At 36.6% G+C, this 20,875-nt stretch overlaps 1 protein-coding gene across 3 annotated transcripts; it reads right to left on the bottom strand.

Moving 5' to 3' along the window:
- Positions 1-16,561: 16,561 nt before the first annotated feature.
- On the bottom strand, positions 16,562-20,571 carry oser1 (oxidative stress responsive serine-rich 1). Of its 3 annotated transcripts, none has more exons than XM_060868411.1 (5): positions 20,257-20,571; positions 18,448-18,558; positions 17,938-18,048; positions 17,382-17,685; positions 16,562-17,300 (listed from the first exon to the last, which is right to left on the bottom strand). In XM_060868411.1, the coding sequence occupies exons 2-5, from the start codon at positions 18,531-18,533 to the stop codon at positions 17,010-17,012; spliced, it is 792 nt and encodes a 263-aa protein (XP_060724394.1). In that variant the 5' UTR covers positions 18,534-18,558; positions 20,257-20,571; the 3' UTR covers positions 16,562-17,009. The 3 variants fall into 3 exon arrangements, with proteins under 3 accessions (XP_060724394.1, XP_060724393.1, XP_060724392.1); XM_060868410.1 differs by having other exon boundaries at positions 16,562-17,685; positions 20,257-20,309; positions 20,397-20,571; XM_060868409.1 differs by having other exon boundaries at positions 16,562-17,685.
- Between the last annotated feature and the right edge of the window lie 304 nt (positions 20,572-20,875).

Raw genomic sequence — 20,875 nt, 5'->3', positions numbered from 1 at the left:
TTCAGCAACCTCTTGGTGAGTAGCCATAAAGGTCCGATATATGCTATTTCTTTTGTTAGTGAGGTTGGCCAACTGTGTCAACTTGTATATATATATATATATATATATATATATATATATATATATATATATATATATATATATATATATATATATATATATATATATACATATATATATATATATATATATATATATACGTAGAAGTTCTAACAAAAGAAATAGCATATATCGGACCTTTATGGCTGCTCACCAAGTGGTTGCCCTCTCGTTTGTTGTCATAGTTACTCATTGCCTCTGCTTTGTGATTCGTTCCTGTCTGATATATATACACTGTTTGTTCACTTCCCTGTTGCTAGTCATTGTTTATGTTCCTGTTTCCTGTTAGCTCTGTGTGTTGCCTAGTTTTGCCTGTCTGTTATCTGTTTCTTGGCTTCGATTATTAAACGTTTAATCTGCATTTGTATCCTCACTCGCCTTTGCCTCACCGCAACACCTATATATAACAAATAGTGAATAAAGTTAAAACCATTCTGAACTGTAAACGAGGTCATGTTTAAATGTCATCTGATAACAAATGATTCCTTGCACTATGCTGGCCCCATCATGTTGTCTGGCCAACATATCTCCATGGGATGAAAACTATGAAATCATAGCTGCCATAACACAGCCGATACTCAGCCTTGATAAGACCAGGTTCCTTATAGCAGGCCCACAACATTTAAATGCCACCTGAGCACTACCTACATTTGAATAATTTTGGCTCTGAATCCAAATGTAATTAAAAAAAAAACTATTCATGTTTCTTCTTATGATTGGTCTAGGTTTCTCTAGGTTACTTTACATTAAATTTAGAAATAGTGAAAAAGAACTAATAACGCTAATAATAAAATTAGTAACTAGCAATTGTGTTTTGTGTACCTCATTCTGCATTGCTTGACATTTGACATACTCCAAAACAAACATTTTGTCTCACCAAACAAAGCTTGTGCGAGAATTTGTCCTCAAATATGTAACTTGATTTTGTGACTTGTAACAGAGGGGAAATTCATATGGTACAAAAGGTTGACTGCTAAATAAAAAAAAATACATGAAAGTTAAATATAAACTGGAAAAAAGTATGCATAATGTGTGATTCTAATCACTCCATGAAAAAGTATGTGACTTTTGTCTTGGTTCAACAACTACACTGTTTTCTGAAAGAATGCTTGCCTCCCCCCCAACACACAGCACTTTTACTTTTCCTAAGAAGGTACGTTTGACATTTGAAAGATCTTCTCCTTTATTTCCCCCAGAATATTAGGATTTAGTCTTTACCCACTCTGCTCTAACATTTTGAAATCTCAATGATAGCACAAGAAACACAAAAGAAAACCCATACTGAATTATTTATTAATTTGGATTTCACTTATCCTGAGTGACTTTAATCATGCTACACAAGTTGTTTACTTGCTATAGCAGTGAGCATGAAAGCCCCATGTCACCACTGTGCTGCTATTAGTGCTTGAAACTCAAAAATGGGCTCATCCTGATTTATGGAAATTGTAAAGAATGCCTATGCTTTGTTATTAGTTCTAGTGAGATTGAGATTTCAGCCGAGTCTTTGTTGTCAACATTGTTAACAGCTACACAGACGTTATCCAAAATATCATACATTTCTGAAAGATTACTTTACCTGGATGTCTACCTTGGCTCTGACCTATTCAATATAAGATTATTCCTGCAGTTTACAACTTTATATAGACTGTATTTACAGACCTCTCTAGGAGAAACACTGCTAATACTGTGTCTTGCCTCATCCCCTTAACTAGTAATAATTAAGTAATAAAAGTCAGAAAAGCACTGGCAGTTATCGTGGTGTTATTGCATTAGTTCTTATAAAGTTGTTTTTCCCTTTCAAAGAGCAGCATGTTTTTTTGCTAACACAAAATTATTTGGCTTCTCTGGGAGCTTACAGGCTTCTGGCTTGTTTTATTTCCTTCTCCAAAACAAGGTGGTGGCAGAGTGAAGGGGCATTTGGGAGTGTCTACAAAATGGCTGACAGGAGGCTCACCCAAAACCACTTCCAGTCTGGAAGGCCAGTTTTCCAAACGCTTTTGCAGCCACATAACACACATGTGCTGAGGCCATGGTTACCCTTTTTTATTATTTTCTGGTATTTCTCAGGTTATTTGCACATGTAACATAACCTGTATAGTATGCTACAAATGTATTAGATATAGTCTATTATTATATACAGATTATATACATACACATTAAAAACTATCAAGAAACTGTGTGAAAATAAATTTTGGTATTGTTAATTTAAATGGTTGATGTTTGGTGTTTGCTACACGGTCTATATGTCACAAACTTCTCTATGTGCTGAATTGATTTCACTGGAACTTCACAGGGGGAAACAGAACATATTCATTTGTGTGTGAGTCAGTGCGGGGGTGGAGTGGCAGGAAACTCCAAGCAGCAGCTAGAGATTTTCCACACCACGACTGGGACATTAGTGTGGAACGACTGGAATTTCCTGCTTGTGAAAAGTATGTGTTATTTTGGATGAGTCATTCTCATCTCAGTATATGTAACCAACAGCGATAAATACAAATTCCTCTGTATATCCTGAGTTTCTGAATGTTGATAGCTTTCAGGAATAACCTCTATTTACTGTTTCCTCTGTTTCCATTTAATGGTTAACTGCATTCACTTTTCTTACTGACAGTACTGACATATATCAGTACTGATCATCAGTACTGATATATGAGTGGAGTGTTTACATGTACTACCAAATGCTCAAATTCTCATTTTTTTTTTAAATCAAGGGGGTATAACTAACAAACTTTATCTATTGCAATATAAGATCAATTAAAAACTAAAACTATAAAAATTAAAGGGTAAAAAAATAATATTTTTTATAAAAAGAATTGTTAAATTAAATGGTCTTGAATTAAATGGAATAATCTCTGATTTCCTAATCTAGTATATTCATATCAGACTACTTTGTTGGGGATCTGAGCTTTTCCAAGTTAGCAAGGTCATATGGAAGCATTTATGACCACTCTAACGTGCCCTTTCCTGTTTTTCCTCAACCAAGCACCACCCTTTGAGGGCCTTGATCCTAGCAACCAGGGGTCAAAGTTCAGCAAAGCTGAATGAGTATCGATAGACCACAGCCATCTGTAACAGTGCTTCAGATGAGGCAGCCCTTGAGTCGAGCACTTGGAATTAAACAAACGCCCCAAACACTGTAACATATAAAATCAAAGAGTCCTTAGGTACCAAATGTTTTATAATACAATGAAAAGGCCTTGGAGCAATGAGCCATGCAAAGTTCTAGAGTTCCTTCACACAAAAGAAGGGAGGAATTTGCTGCAGGTGAGATAGCGAGCATGTACACATTACAATAACCAGTTAGTCTGCTTTTCATGAACAACAACATGCCCCTATCCCTTTAGCACACTATAGAGTTTCCTGCTATGCAACATTTGGATGCATTAGGTATGCATTTGCATTTTTATATATTTTTAATCTCTTTACACACCGTTATTTTATTCACTCATATATATTTAGAATTGAAGAAAGTTTGCCCTAAAATCACTTTTATATTTTAAAGAACTTGATCCTATCACCGTTGTAAAAAGGATTAAATATTATATATATATATATATATATATATATATATATATATATATATATATATATATATATATATATATATATATATATATATATATCCACCAACCTTCTCACAACAAAAGATGTGATTTTCAGGCAAATTGCTCAGTCAAGCAGCTCTTGTTGACTGGCAACATCTAACCCTATTCTTTAGTGTGTTTCCATAGATTTTTTTTGGTATGCTTTGATGCTGGGTTCCCATTTTCAAGGGCCTATACAACCTTAAGAGTCACACCCACAACAGTGGAGAGGCTGAACTAGGCTGCTGAACTATGTGAAAAGCCTCAATGCAGCTGTTTAAATTACACTGCTCCCTTCTAAGCAGCCAGCGTGTCAGCTTGTATACTCCTTTGGTGAATGGATTCTGTCAAGGGTGACACTGGAACCCAGCAAAGTGGGTTTTAAAATGTTTTCCATTATTGTTTCTGTGAAGCTTATAATCATCCAATTCAACTGTCAATTATTTCAGATTTCATTGTCAAAATATACCATTAATTTTGTTTTGTATATATCTTTAGCCCCTAATGGGAATATAATCATGTGGTAACTCATTATGCCTCTTTAGTTCCTCAACGTTATGTTTCTCTGATCATTTTCTTAAGTGTAAGCAGTACATTTTTAAAAAGGTCAGCCAATCAAGGTCAGTATGTAGAGCAGATTCACAAATGAAGGTAAATGTGGCTGGTAGTCCTAAAAAAGCAGCTGACAAGCAGATTAGGGAGCCTGGTTGTCTTACACCAAGCTCTCTGATGCAAATCATTGTAAGATTAATCAAGCAATTTAAAGAGAATTGTAAAGCACTGTGAATATACTATTCACACAATGGTCAAAAATATTGTAGAAAATAACACTGGGAGCATTTAAACTATTGGAAAAGGTCAAATTACTTCAAGAAATATAACTATGGTACAGTCTGGAACTCAGAGTGCTGTGACGACTATTGTTTGTTGATCAAATTTCTTCATACTCCTAATGTTATATTCAGTACGCAATATAACTTCTGAGCAATTTCATCATAAGCTCCGGTAACAGCTATTCTCTTTGATCTTAATCTTCTTTACTTGTAAGTTGCCTTAGTCAATTTATAAATAAAAAAAGTAAAGAAATGTTTTAAAGAAATAAGATTAATCAAGCATTGTTTAATACAATATTAATTTAAACTTTAAAAAGTATTGTATGAATATGTATGTGCTTGATATGTGGCATATGTTGATATGACTAAGTACTGCAACCTTGTGGTAAGTTCAGGAACAGAATAATAGATTTCAGAAGATGCTGCATTATATTCTCCCAACATGTCCATACCTTCAAGGTTTAAATTTTTTTTAAATACAAACATACAACACAGTCATCCCAATGTGTCTCTTCTCCACCCACTTTACAGCTCTTCACTTCCTGCTGGCTAAAGAAAGTTCCCCTATATTTGAGGTCTTAGCTTATACATAATTTAAATAATATAAAATGGGTGAACATATTTGGATAAAATAAGAGCTACACACAATGATTTAAAATGTTTACAACAACACAAAAAAGTGAAAGTAGTTATATTTGTTATAACAAGAACCTCTCATTGAACGTTTTAATGATATTTAGTTTTAATAATATTTTCCATTTTCACAAAATGATAAACTTACGGAATATCTTAAAATGGTGTTTCAGCTGTTCCCGTTAGGGGTCACCACAATAGATCATATGATCTTCATAATTAATTTGACACAGGTTTTATGCTGGATACCCTTCCTTATGCAACCTTCCATTTTTTTAATCCAGGATTGGGACAATCACTGAGACTGCACAGGCTTTTGTAACCCCCAGTGGATATGAAGGGAGAGTGAGAGAGAGATGGTGAGCATGGTGCAATTTTGCAATCTGATTTTCTTAAAAACAAATTGCTTTATAAATTACTCTAGTACTGCTAATTCTTTCAAACATTCAGACCCTATTTTTACCCAATAATCTACATTTAGTGGTGAAGTAAAATGCCATATAAGGGGTATAAATACTTTCTGAATCCCTTGTATTTACAAAAACATAAATTGATGTCACAGAACACATATGAGGAACCTCTCCAGATGATCCTGGGCAGTGATAAAGGGTTCATCTTCTCTTCAGAAGATAATAAATTTTTGCGAAATTTAATCTTATGTACATTAGTTAATCTTTCATTTTTTTTTTTTTTAGAAAAGCCTGAACATATTCTACTAGTTTGGCTATTTTCCAACTACACTGCCAGACCGAAATCAGTCTTGGTTGTAGGCATCTTTTCATTTGAACATCTAAATGTTCCAACATGTAAATTGGCCATGTTGGAACACCTGTGTGATTTGAGGGTTCTTGGGTACCAAAGTATAAAACTTAATTTAATTGATTTATATATTAATAAATGGTGTTTTTTCATATTTGGATATAATCCCCACCCTTTCAAAGAAAACCATACAAAGGAGATGATGTTTGACTTATTTTAAATAATTTTAAACATTTTGAGAAAGAAAAAAAAAATAATAATAATAATACAAATTTATAAAAAATAAAGTGAGGTGCATATTTAGAAATAAAAACAAATATTATTTACTTCATTTGTTACACTAGTGTGAATCATGCCACAGCTGGAAGCAGTTCCTACTAGAAATGAGGCACAGAGAAACCAGGCATGTTCTGCAGTAAATAGGTGTCTTCACCCTTAGGTTGCCATCCTCCCGGCACTTCTTACAGTATCTTCTTGACTGAGTGGCATTCCCCCCATAGTATACAGGCATGCAGGTGAGTGGTGATTGGGGATAATGGTCATGATGGTGGTCCTAAACCATCAGCAAACTTCAGCATTTCTGCTGCAAGTTGCTCCCTAAATACCTTCAATTTCCAGTATACACAAAAAAGTCCCAGGTGTACCCAGTCATTGAGTCAGCAAGAACAAATAGTTTATATCCCTACTTTGTGTTGCACTTCATACTAAACCTGGTCTTTGATGACACCAAACTTTCATCAATGGAAATGTTTTGGTATGGTTGAAAATTGGCTTTACAGGCAGTCACAATTTCCGTATAGAGTGGCTTTATTTTGAAAAGCCTGTCATATTCCTCTGCACCCCTTCTTTTTTATTTTTCTCATCATCCTCTGGATTACTCAGATGAAGTGACCATAAGAGCTTCAAAACGGTCCCTGGTCATTTTGTCACCAGGGAAAGATAAATTATATGGCCACTTTTTCGACTATTGGAGGATTTTTCCAGCCTGTAATATTTTTGCTGCATTGGCATTGGTATTGTCAATGATAGTTTGGAATGAAGAACTACTAAAAAAAGCTGGAACAAAGACAGGGGTGTCCAGTCTACATTTGTGTCTAGTGTAGGTCCAGGAGCCCGGGCTGATGTAAATGTGAATGGTTTGGGTCTGACATTATTTTCCTCTTTGTTGTGCCATCTCATTTCTTCCTCTGGGGTTGAAATGGAAGACAATCCTCGACCACACTTAGACGTTGCAGAATTCTTGTGTCTGCTTTTCTTGTGTCTCCTTTTACTTTTTCTGTTGGAGTTTGAAGCAGGTAAATCTTCTGATGAAGACAGAGATGACTAAGGAAGGGAAGCAGAGCCACGTGGACTGGAGCATCCTCTCTGTCGCTTAGAGCTGGACGTCGACGTGGACGTCCCTGACAGTGGCTGAGGGGTTATTGTAGGACTGGAGGAGGACTGTGGACTGGAGGAGCCTCCGTTTGGTTGAGAAGTTGGTTGGTGTAGGTGGTGTAGCCCTACGAGGTAGCTTACAATCTTTGTCTTTATCATCATCATTGTCATCATCATCATCATCATCATCATCATCATCATCATCACCACCACTGTGAAATTAAATATGAAAAAATATGAAAATAAATAAAAGAAAATAGAAATCTAGAAATCCACCAGATACAAAACTGGACCCCAAACTGACAATAAAAAAGTTTGGGTAAACCTGGGGAATTCAACAAAAAACAACTTTTAATTCGTCAACAAACGAGTGTTTACATACCTGTCTGGTGGTAAGATGTATTCACAAAGATGAATGTAAGATGCTCACTGTCTGTGTGGAAGTCGGGCTGGAGGACGCCCTCCTCATCAGATGAGAACTCAACAAGAACAACACTGAGCCCGGTGTCATTTGGCGATATATCCACCTCTTACCATTCTTTCTTTATTTCTGCCATTTTCAGTGTAAAGAAAAAGAAGTGCTGGAATCTAATTCCTTCGACAGTTTTGTCACTTCTTGCACTCAAGCACAAAGCTGAGGTGCGACTTTTATTTGGGGTCCTATCTCGGGAACCTATTTGTCCCATATATGGAACTGTGGAACCATCGCAGCCAATAGAATCGATAGACAGTCCCTAAAATACACACCACTCGAAGCATTATCCAATAGAATGGAAGCCAAATTTGCTTGGACCTGCGGATGTGACCTCACAGTGATTGGCGGGATCTGTGACTGGTGTGTAATACATGTAAGTAGCGGTTTCTTAAAATTGCTTAAACTTTCGAGTGGCCTATTTTTATACTTTCTTTATAATAATAATAATAATAATAATAATGATGATGATGATGATGATGATGATGATGATGATGATGATGATGATGATAACAAAAATGATAATAATATTAATACTAATACTAATACTACTACTTCTACTACTACTAATAATAATAACAATAACAATAATGATGATGATAATTGATAATCATTATCATCATCATCATCATCATCATCATCATCATCATCATCATCATCATAATCATAATAATAATAATAATAATAATAATAATTATAATAATTATTATTATTATTATTATTGTGAGCATTTTGCCAAGGCTAAACAAGTTCAACCTATGAGAGGTCATATTCAGAAACCATTAAAAAAAGTAGAAAGAGGATAAGTGGTGTGAAATAAATTGTGAACAAAGTAATGATTCAGAGTCACTCCACTGTGCAAAATATGCCAGCAGTTTACCTGGCATTTATCATTTCTAGCTTTCACTGTAGGTGTATCAGTTAGAGCAAAAACAATAACTAGGAGGTTAGACATTATAAAGATAGCGTTTAGAGCTGCTGAAGGATTTCTTGGCACAAATCATTTGTTACCAGAGGATTTACAGAAATGACAGAAAAGTATATGACAGAAAAAACAACTTATATGCATTTCACAGTTGACATCTGATAGTATAGATGAGTTGGTGATGATGCTGTTGGTGATTAACATATTCATGCTTTATATTCTTCAGTGTAATGCCAGAAGTCTAACTGGAAATGACCAAGAACTAAAGAGATTTTTGATGCAGATTTTGGTGCAGAATTTAAATCAAGCCAGAACTGATATGTATTCAAGAAGGATTAATAATTACATTTTATACTTTAGGAATTATTTTAATGGATTAAAGATTACAGACTTAAAGACTTAAAGACTTTCAAATTAAAAGGACAAAACAAGGTATGGTAAGGTAATGTACTTTATAGTCACTGTATACAATACAAAAAAATTTAGTTGGCCAATTCCCAGACAGCAGCAAAGGCATTTAAGCATAAAACTATACAGGAATTCCATTAGATGTTATATTTATATAATAAATAAATAAATAAATAAATAAGCAAGTAAATAAATAAATAAACAAATAAATAAATTACAATGTAAAAATACAAAATAACACAATAAGTAAAATAACTTGATCATTTGGATATATACAGTATTAAGATGTACTGTATATACTGCACATAGTACAAAAGAGATATATTACAAATTTTATAAAGTGACAAAGTGCACTGTAGTGCATGAATCAGCAAAAGCATAGGATAGTGTAAGTGTCATTAGTCCTTAACGGTTGTAGTGGTGTGGTTGATTGTATGGCATTGGGGGACAGCAAACTGCTCTTGTTTTTGTGTTTGACTTGATAGCTCTGTACCTTTTAACAGATGATAAGGAAACAAAAATGATGTGTCCTTTGAGTGGTGTCTTTGCAGTTTTTAACAGGGTAGCTAGCATACCACACTGCGATAACAAGCATGAGTATGCACTCTATGGTGTTGCAATAGACATTCCCATAGAGTTGTGTGGATAGTCTGGCCTGGCTATTCAAGTAAGAATAGCCTTTGTTGTGCCTTCTTCACCAGACGATCATTGATGGACCATATGAGGTCTTTTGTCATGTTAGACCCCAAGGTACCTGATGAGAGTGTTCACACTTCTACATTTATATGCAGAGGGGGATAAATGCTACAGATACAAGTGGATGTAAAGTTAGAAATAAAAAATTTAACTCCACAAGGGAGCATTATTAGCCCAATGTTATGTAATATTAGAAGAGTTATGGGACAGTAAATGTTTGCAGATGACAGAGCTCATTGAAGAAGAGAAAAAGATGTAGCCTTTACTACAAAACAAGTTCAAAGAGCTTTAGTTTCTATAGAGGAATGGGCAGACAAATGTGGCTTTTAAATCTCAAGCCTCAAAAATCTCTAAGCCTCAAAACCAAAGTTTATGATTTATGGTTTTAAATGGAAATGCTTTGATATTTGATATTGTGGGTCTTGCTGAAAGGCTTACATGGGCAGTCCACTGAGCAAAAACTGTTGACAATGTTTAAAAATGATTGAATGTAATGAGGAGCCTTGCTGGATTTGACTGGGTGGCCTATTATACTGTACGAAGCATCGATAAGATAAATGATTGATTATGGATGTTTTCTATATAAAAAAGTTTTATATAACTGTAGTTGCACTACCAGGCAAAGTTACGTTGCTTCAAGTTCAGCACCATAGCTAAATTGCACAACATTAAGTGACTCTATTTAAATGTGTCCTCAAAAATATGCCTTTGTCACTTATTTTTATATTCTTTCATTTATTGTGCACTGTAACGAAATTACAAACTGTCTCAACCCAGATTCTTATCCAAGATTTATGACAAAAAAGAGATAGGTTTGAATAACAGAGGAAAATGTTTTGAAATGAATAAACTTTAATCAATTTTACCATGGGAGCCCCAGCAAGACATCAATGACCTCTGAACAAATGATCTCTGAACAAATTGTATAAGTGAATGTAATTATCATATAAACAATAATATCACATGACAATTTGGGTGATAACACCTGTAACCATACCAGGCCCAGGTGTGCATGACCATATTTACCATTTACAGACATCCAGCTGGACAATATTATCACCCGGGCATTTGGGTGATACTCAATTCTTACACTCAACTTGCATTCAGAAGTGCAACTCCATTTGAATTACGAACAGTTAGTTAAGAGTATAAATGTAAGTGGCATCAATACATCTCAAAAAAGTTGGACAAGGCCATGTTTACCACTGTGTGGCATCCCCTCTACTTTTTATAACAGTCTGTAAACATCTGGGGACCGAGGAGACAAGTTTAGGAATAGGAATGTTGCCCCATTCTTGTCTAATACAGGCTTCTAGTTGCTCAACTGTCTTAGGTCTTCTTTGTCGCATCTTCCTCTTTATGATGCGCCAAATGTTTTCGATGGGTGAAAGATCTGGACTGTAGGCTGGCCATTTCAATACCCGGATCCTTCTTCTACGCAGCCATGATGTTGTAATTGATGCAGTATGTGGTCTGGCATTGTCATGTTGGAAAATGCAAGGTCTTCCCTGAAAGAGACGACGTCCTGATGGGAGCATATGTTGTTCTAGAACTTGGATATAACTTTCAGCATTGATGGTGCCTTTCCAGATGTGTAAGCTGCCCATGCCACACGCACTCATGCAACCCCATACCATCAGAGATGCAGGCTTCTGAACTGAGCGCTGATAACAACTTGGGTTGTCCTTTTCCTCTTTAGTCCGGATGACATGGCGTCCCAGTTTTCCAAAAAAAAACTTTTTTTTAAATTTTTATTCGTCTGACCATAGAACAGTTTTCCACTTTGCCACAGTCCATTTTAAATGAGCCTTGGCCCAGAGAAAACGGCTGCGCTTCTGGATCATGTTTAGATATGGCTTCTTTTTTGACCTATAGAGTTTTAACCGGCAACGGCGAATGGCACGGTGGATTGTGTTCACCGACAATGTTTTCTGGAAGTATTCCTGAGCCCATGTTGTGATTTCCATTACAGTAGCATTCCTGTATGTAATGCAGTGCTGTCTAAGGGCCCGAAGATCATGGGCATCCAGTATGGTTTTCCGGCCTTGACCCTTACACACAGAGATTGTTCCAGATTCTCTGAATCTTTGGATGATATTATGCACTATTATGCATGATGATAACTTCAAACTCTGCAATTTCTCTCTGAGAAACTCCACTATTTTTCGCCGCAGCATTGGGGGAATTGGTGATCCTCTGCCCATCTTGACTTCTGAGAGACACTGACACCCTGAGAGGCTCTTTTTATACCCAATCATGTTGCCAATTGACCTAATAATTTGAAAATTGGTCCTCCAGCTGTTCCTTATATGTACAATTAACTTTTCCGGCATCTTATTGCTACATGTCCCAACTTTTTTGGAATGTGTCGCTCTCATGAAATCCAAAATGAGCCAATATTTGGCATGACATTTCCAAATGTCTCACTTTCAAGATTTGATATGTTATCTATATTCTATTGTGAATAAAATAAGTTTGAGATTTGTAAATTATTGCATTTCTTTTTTATTTACAATTTGTGCAGTGTCCCAATTTTTTTGGAATCGGGTTTGTAAGTCGCTCTGGATAAGGGCTGTAAATGAAATGAATGAAGGAATGGGTTAAGTGATTACATCACATTAAATGATCAGTGTCACATCACACTAGGTGGTGGGGCCAAGCTAAAACAGAAAGCACCTCAGAAAAAGTAAATGAAGAACTATATGACATGTAACAAGACTGATATTATGGATATAAATAAATACTACTAATTGACATTTAGCAATTTGTGATATATTTTTTGAAAAAAAAAAAAAGGAGTAAAGGGCTGAAAACATGAGTCCATTTTTAAAAATGTTTTATTTATGTTTTAATTGTATAATAATAATAATAATAATAATAATAATAATAATAATAATAATAATAATAATAATAATAATAATAATTCTTTAATTTGTTTTGTATACCTTTGGGTTGAATAAAAAGGCTAACTTAAACCCAAGCATCTAGTCAACCAGCTGAACAACTAAAGATTTATGTGCAGAGATTAATGCTGTGAAGTAATAAATGTCTAAAAAGGCAATGAATTTTAAAAAAAGAGGAGCAAAATTAAATAAATTCTACCACCAACAAGAATGAAGTAGGTCTCTGAATCCTAACCAGGGAATCCTAGTTAATAGCTCACTTAACTGGGTTTAATCCAAACCTCAAAAACTCAAAACTGTGTAACCTGATGAATGGTAGCTTAGTGGTTAAAGTTAAAGTGTTCTACTATTGGAACCACTGCTGGGCAGAATCTCATAAAAATGAGAGAAAAGTTGCTCTGGATAAGGGTGTCTGCCAAATACTGTAAAAGTAAATAAAATAAACAGTAAACAGTTTATTCTCCCGTGCTGTGAGAGCCCTGAACTCAAACCACAACTGCCACCCCTGAAAACACACAGGCCTCCTGTGACGTGACCCACCTGACCGCCACCAGCCGCACTCACCACAGCATTAGCACACTGGCACATCAAAAACTAAACAGTGTACAAAAACCAAGAGTCAATACACGTTTACATGCTCGTGTTGCACATTGTATCATGTACTAGCCTGCTACCAGCTGCTTGACTTTGAATGCCTCCTGTTGCACATGTACATTATCAAGGGAAGCATTGTATAGTCCACATATTTATATTTATTTCCTGAAAGTCTTTACATAGAGCGTATTGTTTGTACTGATGGCATAGTGCACCCCTGTTTCGTTGATGTTTTATGTCTGTATGTATGTTGTGTATGTTGCACTGTTGACCTGTGAGACACGACATCTCGCTCCACTGCATGTCTTAACATTACATTTACAGCATTTGGCAGACGCCCTTAACCAGAGCGACGTAAGTGCTTAAATCTCTAACATTGAATACATTAATGCTGGCTCACTAAGTTACATACTTAAGATACCATGAGTTTAAAACATTTGTGCAAAGTTACAATGAAAAAGTGTCAAAGGTGTTTTTTTTTTTTTTAAATGCAAAAGATAAGGAAAGAAGTGCTAGTTGAAGTGTTTCCTGAATAAGTAGGTCTTCAACCGCCGCTTGAAAATAGCCAGTGACTCAGCTGTCCGGACCTCTAGGGGAAGTTCATTCCACCACCTTGGTGCCAGTACAGAGAAGAGCCTTGTAGTATGCTTGCCTCTTACCCTGAGAGATGGTGGAACCAGTCGAGCAGTGCTGGTAGATCGGAGGGTGCGGGGTGCAGTGCGAGGAGTGATGAGGGCTTTGAGGTAAGAGGGATCTGGTCCATTTTTGGCTTTGTAGGCCAGCATCAGTGTTTTGAATCTGATGCGTGAGCTACCGGAAGCCAGTGGAGGGATTACAGCAGCGGGGTGGTATGCGAGAACTTTGGCAGGTTGAAAACAAGCCGGGCAGCTGCATTTTGGATCATTTGCAGAGGATGAATTGCGTTCAGAGGTAGTCCTGCCAGCAGTGCATTGCAGTAATCCAGTCTAGAAATGACAAGAGACTGAACAAGTACCTGAGCAGCCTGTGTGGACAGAAATGGCCGAATCCTTCTAATGTTGTAGAGAAGAAACCGACATGAGCGAGTCACATTAGCAACATGAGAGGAAAAGGACAGTTGATTGTCCATGGTTACCCCAAGGTTGCGAGCTGTGGATGAAGGGGAGATCAGATCGTTGTGCAAGGATATAGCAAGATCATGACCTGGGGATGAATCACTGCCAGACATGGCTGATGAAATGTCTGCCAGACATGCTGAGATCCGGTCAGAAGCTGTGGCATCTGAGGGTGGGAAAGAGAAGATAAGTTGTGTATCATCAGCATAGCAGTGGTAAGAGAACCCATGTGAGGAAATAACTTCACCAAGAGAGTGAGTATACAGGGAGAAAAGAAGAGGACCAAGTACTGAGCCCTGTGGGACACCAGTGGAGAGTCTGCGTGGAGCAGATGTCACTCCCCTCCATGTTACCTGATATGAGCGTCCTTCCAGGTAGGAAGCAAACCATTCCCAAGCTGATCCGCAAATCCCAAGACTCCTGAGGGTGGATAAGAGAGTCTTGTGGTTGACCGTATCAAACGCTGCTGAAAGGTCAAGGAGGATAAGGACGGATGACAGTTTGGCTGATCTAGCAGCATGTAGTTTCTCAGAGACATCCAAAAGGGCTGTCTCTGTGGAATGAGCTGCTTTAAAGCCAGACTGGTTGGGGTCTTGGAGGTTGTTCTGTGAGAGATAGACAGACAGTTGATTATAGACAATGCGTTCAAGAATTTTTGAAAGAAACGAGAGAAGTGATACCGGTCTGTAGTTACTGATGTCTGATGAATCCAGAGCAGGTTTCTTTAGGATGGGAATAACCCTTGCACTCTTGAAAGTAGTTGGTACCTGACCAGATGCTATGGATCTATTGACGATAGTGGAAATGAAGGGCAGAAGGTCTGGAGCATAGTGGAAGGGAGTGGATCCAATGGGCATGTGGTAGGATTGCAAGACTGGATGCGCTGCAAAATCTCTTCTGCTGCTACAGTTGAGAAATGCGACAACAAAGGTGTAGGGGAATCCATACTCTGAGATGTAAGTGCAGTCGGGGCTGAAGTGAAGGTCCGGCATATTTCCTCAATCTTCTCCTGGTAGAAAGAAGCAAAGTCTTCTGCAGTCAGGGAGGATGAAGAAGGTGGAGCCGGGGGGTTGAGCAGAGAAGAGATGATGTGGAATTTCCGAGGGTCATGTGAGGAAGCTTCAAGCTTTTCCTTGTAGAAGGAAGTCTTGGCAGAAGTCACATCTGAGGAGAACTTGGCAAGAAGTGTTCGGTAAGAATCAAGATCTGCATCAAGTTGTGATTTCTTCCATGTAAGTGGAATGACAATAAAGATAACTTGATCTTAAATATTAAAAAAGTTCAAGAATAACTGATTTCAATATGTGTGAAGACTATACAGCACACAGTCTCCAGGGATGTGTTAATGTAGCTTCAGTGTCACTGTCCTCTAATTAAGAACAACTCAGTAGTGATCTTGTAAATGATCAAACATTCACATTAGGATGCTGAAACTTTTATGAGGAAGACACACATTCATATTATGAGCACATGAATTATTAACCAATGAATAATTAATACATTAAATAATTTAAACTATTACTTACTACTAAATAAGCACATATTGTAGCTACCTATTCAGAATTTCTATAACAAGCTATGATAATACCAGACACTATATTAACAAAAAAATCCATGATGAGTGAAATAATTCAATTGTGCTTCATGTCTTTTCACAGGTACCAAAATGAGGATAAATTCATTAAAATTAATAAAGTGGGTTGTCCCAGATCATGTGTAGTACATTTTGGATTACATTTTTCTTATGTGAAATAAGTCACATAAATTTACACAGCCTAATGTTTTCTTATGCAATCCATCAGCAGCTTTCTTCAGACACCTATTTTTTTTTTTATTAATACTCAATACATTGATTTCTTTGCGTATTTATGTCATGTTTAATAAGCAATTTTTGTTAGACAGGAGAGAAAATTATTCCTTTTTCCTTACAATGCATACGAGCCATTATTACTGTTCTGCAGCTGCAGCTGAATTAGTGGGAACACGTCACCCTTTAACAGTTGCAATTTAATTGAGGGTATTTCAAATACACCTCGTTTTATACATACTTTGTGTAACTTATAAAATCACCCTGATTGAACTATTCATATCTTTTTTTAGAACAGGCAAATTAGCAGGCATTAAAAGTACTTAACATGAGATCATAATAATTATCAAAATACACAAATGGCTATAACCAACACCGTATTTTAACAACAGAATAGATTTATTTAAATTTAAAGAAAACAAGGTGATCATAATGATTACATGGCATCTTTGCACATACCAAGTACATCAAAACCTGTGATTCCTGCAATAGAGCTTTGGCAGCATGACACCTAAACCTGGAGGGGGACAAAAATCAGGGGAAAAAAGAAACAAAAAATACCCTACAGCAGACATATCTCACTCTGAGTGTTAATCTATCAAACAATGAAACACTAAAAATAAAGAGGGGAAAAAACCTGGAAAAGCATTTCCACAAGATAAACATCATGCCTAATAATTCCATGCCTACCCATTTCCCATAAACAGTCCCAAATAATCTGATATTTATGCTGCACTGCTTATCTTTAATCTTCCTGTATACTATATGCATCAGTATGCAGCTTTTGTGTTAAACCAATTCTGTGTACCTCGAAATGAGTTTATTTGCTTAAGTGTACATCATTTCAGCCATGTGCGACATCTTTTTAGGAAAGTAGAGGTAATACTCTAAGTAGCCCGAGAGATCTTCTATACTAATATCATTTACATACACACGTGCCTGCTCGGAGCAAGAGCGTGGAGAGCTGGTCACTGATGATGCGTTTACTGTTCTGGTGTTCTGAGCTACATCTGGAGAGCTGGGCAGTTTCCTTTCACATTCAGAAATGACATCACGCAGGCCAGTGAATGAGTAGACCTCCATGCCTTGCCAGTTGGTGCACTTACACACACCACTCTCCTGGAGTTGGCACAGAGATTTAAAGTCAGCTGTTGAAGTTTGAGCTTTCTCTAAAGAATTGTTAGTCTTTTCATCCTTTACCTCTGAGCTGCCCTCATTGCCAAAGGGTGCTACTCTGTTCAGTGGGGAAATCTTGTTTTCCAAAGCAATACCGGAGTCATAACCCAAGGAACCAAAAACGGGTGACTGGGCACTGGAGGACAAAAGCTCTTTTTTAGCAGGAACAATCAGGGAGGTGCTGGTGTCCTTCAGCTCTGTGGGGCTCTTGTGTTTGAACTGCATTTTAGAGCTACAGTAGGTAAATTTGGGTGGATGCAGGATGGGAGACTTGGACCTTCTCCGTCTTTGAATTCTTGTTAAGCCCCTGGAAGACTTTCGGCTGCATCTGCATGTAAGAGAAGAACGCAATAAAAAGGATGTTATTAATTCATATGTGCTAGTAAAAAAAAGGTAAAAATCTTGTTTAAACTAAGATAATATAATACAGGGGGAAATGATCAAGAATAACCTAACAACAAGGGGTTCCATCTGACTATTTTCATTTAGTGAGAATTATAACGTATGCAGTGTAGTTATAGAGACCGGTAAATGGAGCCTTATGTGAACGACAAAAAAGGACACATAACAGGTTTCTTACCCATGCCAGTTCTCTTTAGGGGAAGTAATTTTGGGTTTTGTTCCATCTGTGCTGATTCGGGTTCCGGCTCTGGATGCCAATGCCTCGCTCACACGTACTGCAGCCACAGGGCTAGCAAGACACATTTTTATATTTTATATATATATATGTTGTTATGTTACACTAAAACAAATCTTTTTCTACAACACAGTTCTCAAAAATAAGTCAGATTGTTTCTTTGGTCTATTATTACTTCTTAGAAAACATTCTTGGTCTATCTTGCCAACAGTTATGTTTAGATTGCTGATTTTGGCACAATTTCTGTTAAGCTTTACCAGGACTGAGTCTCCCATTCTGTATAAACTGAGTTTGAAAAAAGCACAATTTCTATTCCCCATAAAATGCATAGTTTATTCTTATTCAGTTAAATGACTACTTAGACATTCAGTTACAATGATTTATGTAGCGTTTTATTCTAGACACTATACAAAAATGATACATGTGTATTAACATGATATACACTTAAGATACCTCTCGGCATCCACACGTAGTTTTTTAAAGGCTGTCTGTAGAGTTTCTTCTTCATGGTCTTTCTCTTCAGTCTTCACAGTGTCCATGGTGGTGCCTTACAGGGCATCAGAACTGGGGAACAGTCAAAGCAACAAATGTATAACTGAGCAGTTGCTAAAAGATTGAAGTAATAATTACAGTAGCAGTGTACTCCATGACTCCAAGGCTCAAATCCTGAATTACACAGCAACAACAGGATTTTGCCTGGTTCAAAAGACACTAGACTAATGAGTATAATCTTTGAAGAAGTCTCTCAGATGGCAGTACTTGATTCTAAATTTGGAGAATATTTAACAACTATAATTAAAACAGTCATTTTATTAAAACCTTTTTAGAGTATAATCAATGTGGAGCAAACCTTTTTATTGCGTGTCCATCATGCTGTAACGTTAATTAATGTGGCCTATACACAAAACATTTGCAGTGCATGACGATATGCATGGCACAGTGTGTATTCTAACTAAAAACACTACAAAATACAATCATCTAATAATCAAAATAATAAACAGCACATGGGTGAAATTGCAGTTCAAATCATGCAACAGTGCATAAATAAATGCAAAAATCTCACAGGATTATATTCATTATAGATTTTATATATATGTATATATAAAATATAGGCTCCATGTTGTCCATTAGTTGAAACGAATGCTTTCAACTAAATCTTAATTATACACTTGCAGTGTGATGCACAAGGCTGCACGTTACATGCAGTGATTCATAAAAACAATGTTAAATGTGTAAATATAAAGTAAGCATTTGCTGTGCTCACTTTAAATGCACATATAAACACGACAGCAAGATTGTTAGGACGACCCCCTAAACTTGCATGTAAATCACGTCAGAACTATTTCTGTCTAATCTCATGGGGCTTGTCTGTGCACATGTTGCCCTATTCTGTCTGTATTTGTATAGCTCTTATAACAACAGACATTGTCTCGAAACAACTTTACAGCGATATAAAAAGTGTAAAATTTAATTTATACTCATCTATAATTAGAAAGGCTGAACCAATGCTATGAAAAAACCAAGCAACCAAACAACAACAAAAAACAACTCTCAGAGACAATATAAGGAAGCAACGAAAGAGGAACCAGACTTAAAAAGGAACCTTATTTTGGTGACACCTGAAAGTGTGATTTTTAATAACTTTCTTTCTACAACTGTATATAGTCGAGTGGATTTATGTTCACTGATGAAGACCAGACCGCAAACCCAACCTTCACAACAGCAGTTACGGTCTCATTAAAGGTGCGAAGGAACTGACGTGATTTTTAGCTTCGTTTTATGACTATTGTTATTATTCTTTTTTTTTTGTTTTTTTTTACACAGAAACCTGAAATTTTAACAGACGTGTGCAGACGTTTTCTAACCATTTACCTAACCTCCTGTGGGTTTTATGGTTATTAACAGAAGTCCACTGGCCAAATAAATACGGTATGTAAAGGCTTGAGTTTCCGCGTCAGAGCTAATGCTAATGTAGCTCCTTGTGTAGTTTTACTAACTGTGCTAACCGTGTAACTTGCACTTCAGTTTGCTCGATATTTACACGGACAGCCAGGCTTTTGTTTGCTGTATGTTCGTTTAGGATATAGCGTGTTTTTCTTCAGCTATCGATGTGTCTAACTCTTGGTTTCTAGAACTTAAAAGCTGCTAAATAATAAATGCTAACATAGCTAGCAGATGCTAACACCTGTCAGGTAACACCGATTATTCAGATTTGTTAGCTTTTGAATAAAACAAACAGCAGCTGAAACACATAATACTCACATTTAAAGGACTCCAGTCTCGGTCATTTCACCGCAAACTATGCGTAAATTATGCTGAAATAATAATAGAGGAAAAAAACATTTAGATGCTAATGTTAGCTAGCTAACTAGAGCACAGTCTCAAAGATTACGGTATAAAACCTGATTTGTTGATAAATCGGAAAGGTCAGTAGTGCCGGAATAGACACTATGTATATTATAAACACGTTGCTCTGTAAAATAATTAGCTAAACCTCGCACAACAATAACTCGTATAAGGTCTAGACTGTTCTAATCTCTTGTTTACACTCCAGCTATACGGAGTGACTTTGCAAGAACGCACAGGGTGCTGACGTACTACACAGGCAGGCAGATTCGTCACACTGATTCGACTGGACGTCATCGCCGTTTCCATTAATCGGTTTTTCGGTGGCGCCCTGAACAACGTCCACCTGGAGGCGGTATGTTCTTATGATGAGCTGGAAACTTTCTTTTGCGTAGGAGCAGAGTTTCCAACTTGGAATTTCCCTCCTCAAATAAGTAAAAGCCACATTTGGGGTAATTTTATCGACCTTATTATTATTATTATTATTATTATTATTATTATTATTATTATTATTATTATTATTAGGGTTCAAGCG

Source organism: Tachysurus vachellii, chromosome 4, assembly GCF_030014155.1.
Source record: "Tachysurus vachellii isolate PV-2020 chromosome 4, HZAU_Pvac_v1, whole genome shotgun sequence".
Classification (NCBI taxonomy): Eukaryota; Metazoa; Chordata; class Actinopteri; order Siluriformes; family Bagridae; genus Tachysurus; species Tachysurus vachellii.
The sequence above is the reverse complement of the archived record's forward strand: the minus strand, read 5'-3'. Positions and strand labels throughout refer to the sequence as shown.

Coding starts and splice junctions, on each gene's coding strand:
- oser1 (XM_060868409.1), bottom strand. CDS start 18,533: ATGGACACTGTGAAGACTGAAGAGAAAGACCATGAAGAAGAAACTCTA. Junction 18,049..18,447: donor CTACGTGTGGATGCCGAGAG/GTATCTTAAGTG, acceptor GTGTCTTGCTAG/CCCTGTGGCTGCAGTACGTG. Junction 17,686..17,937: donor CCTAAAGAGAACTGGCATGG/GTAAGAAACCTG, acceptor TCTTACATGCAG/ATGCAGCCGAAAGTCTTCCA.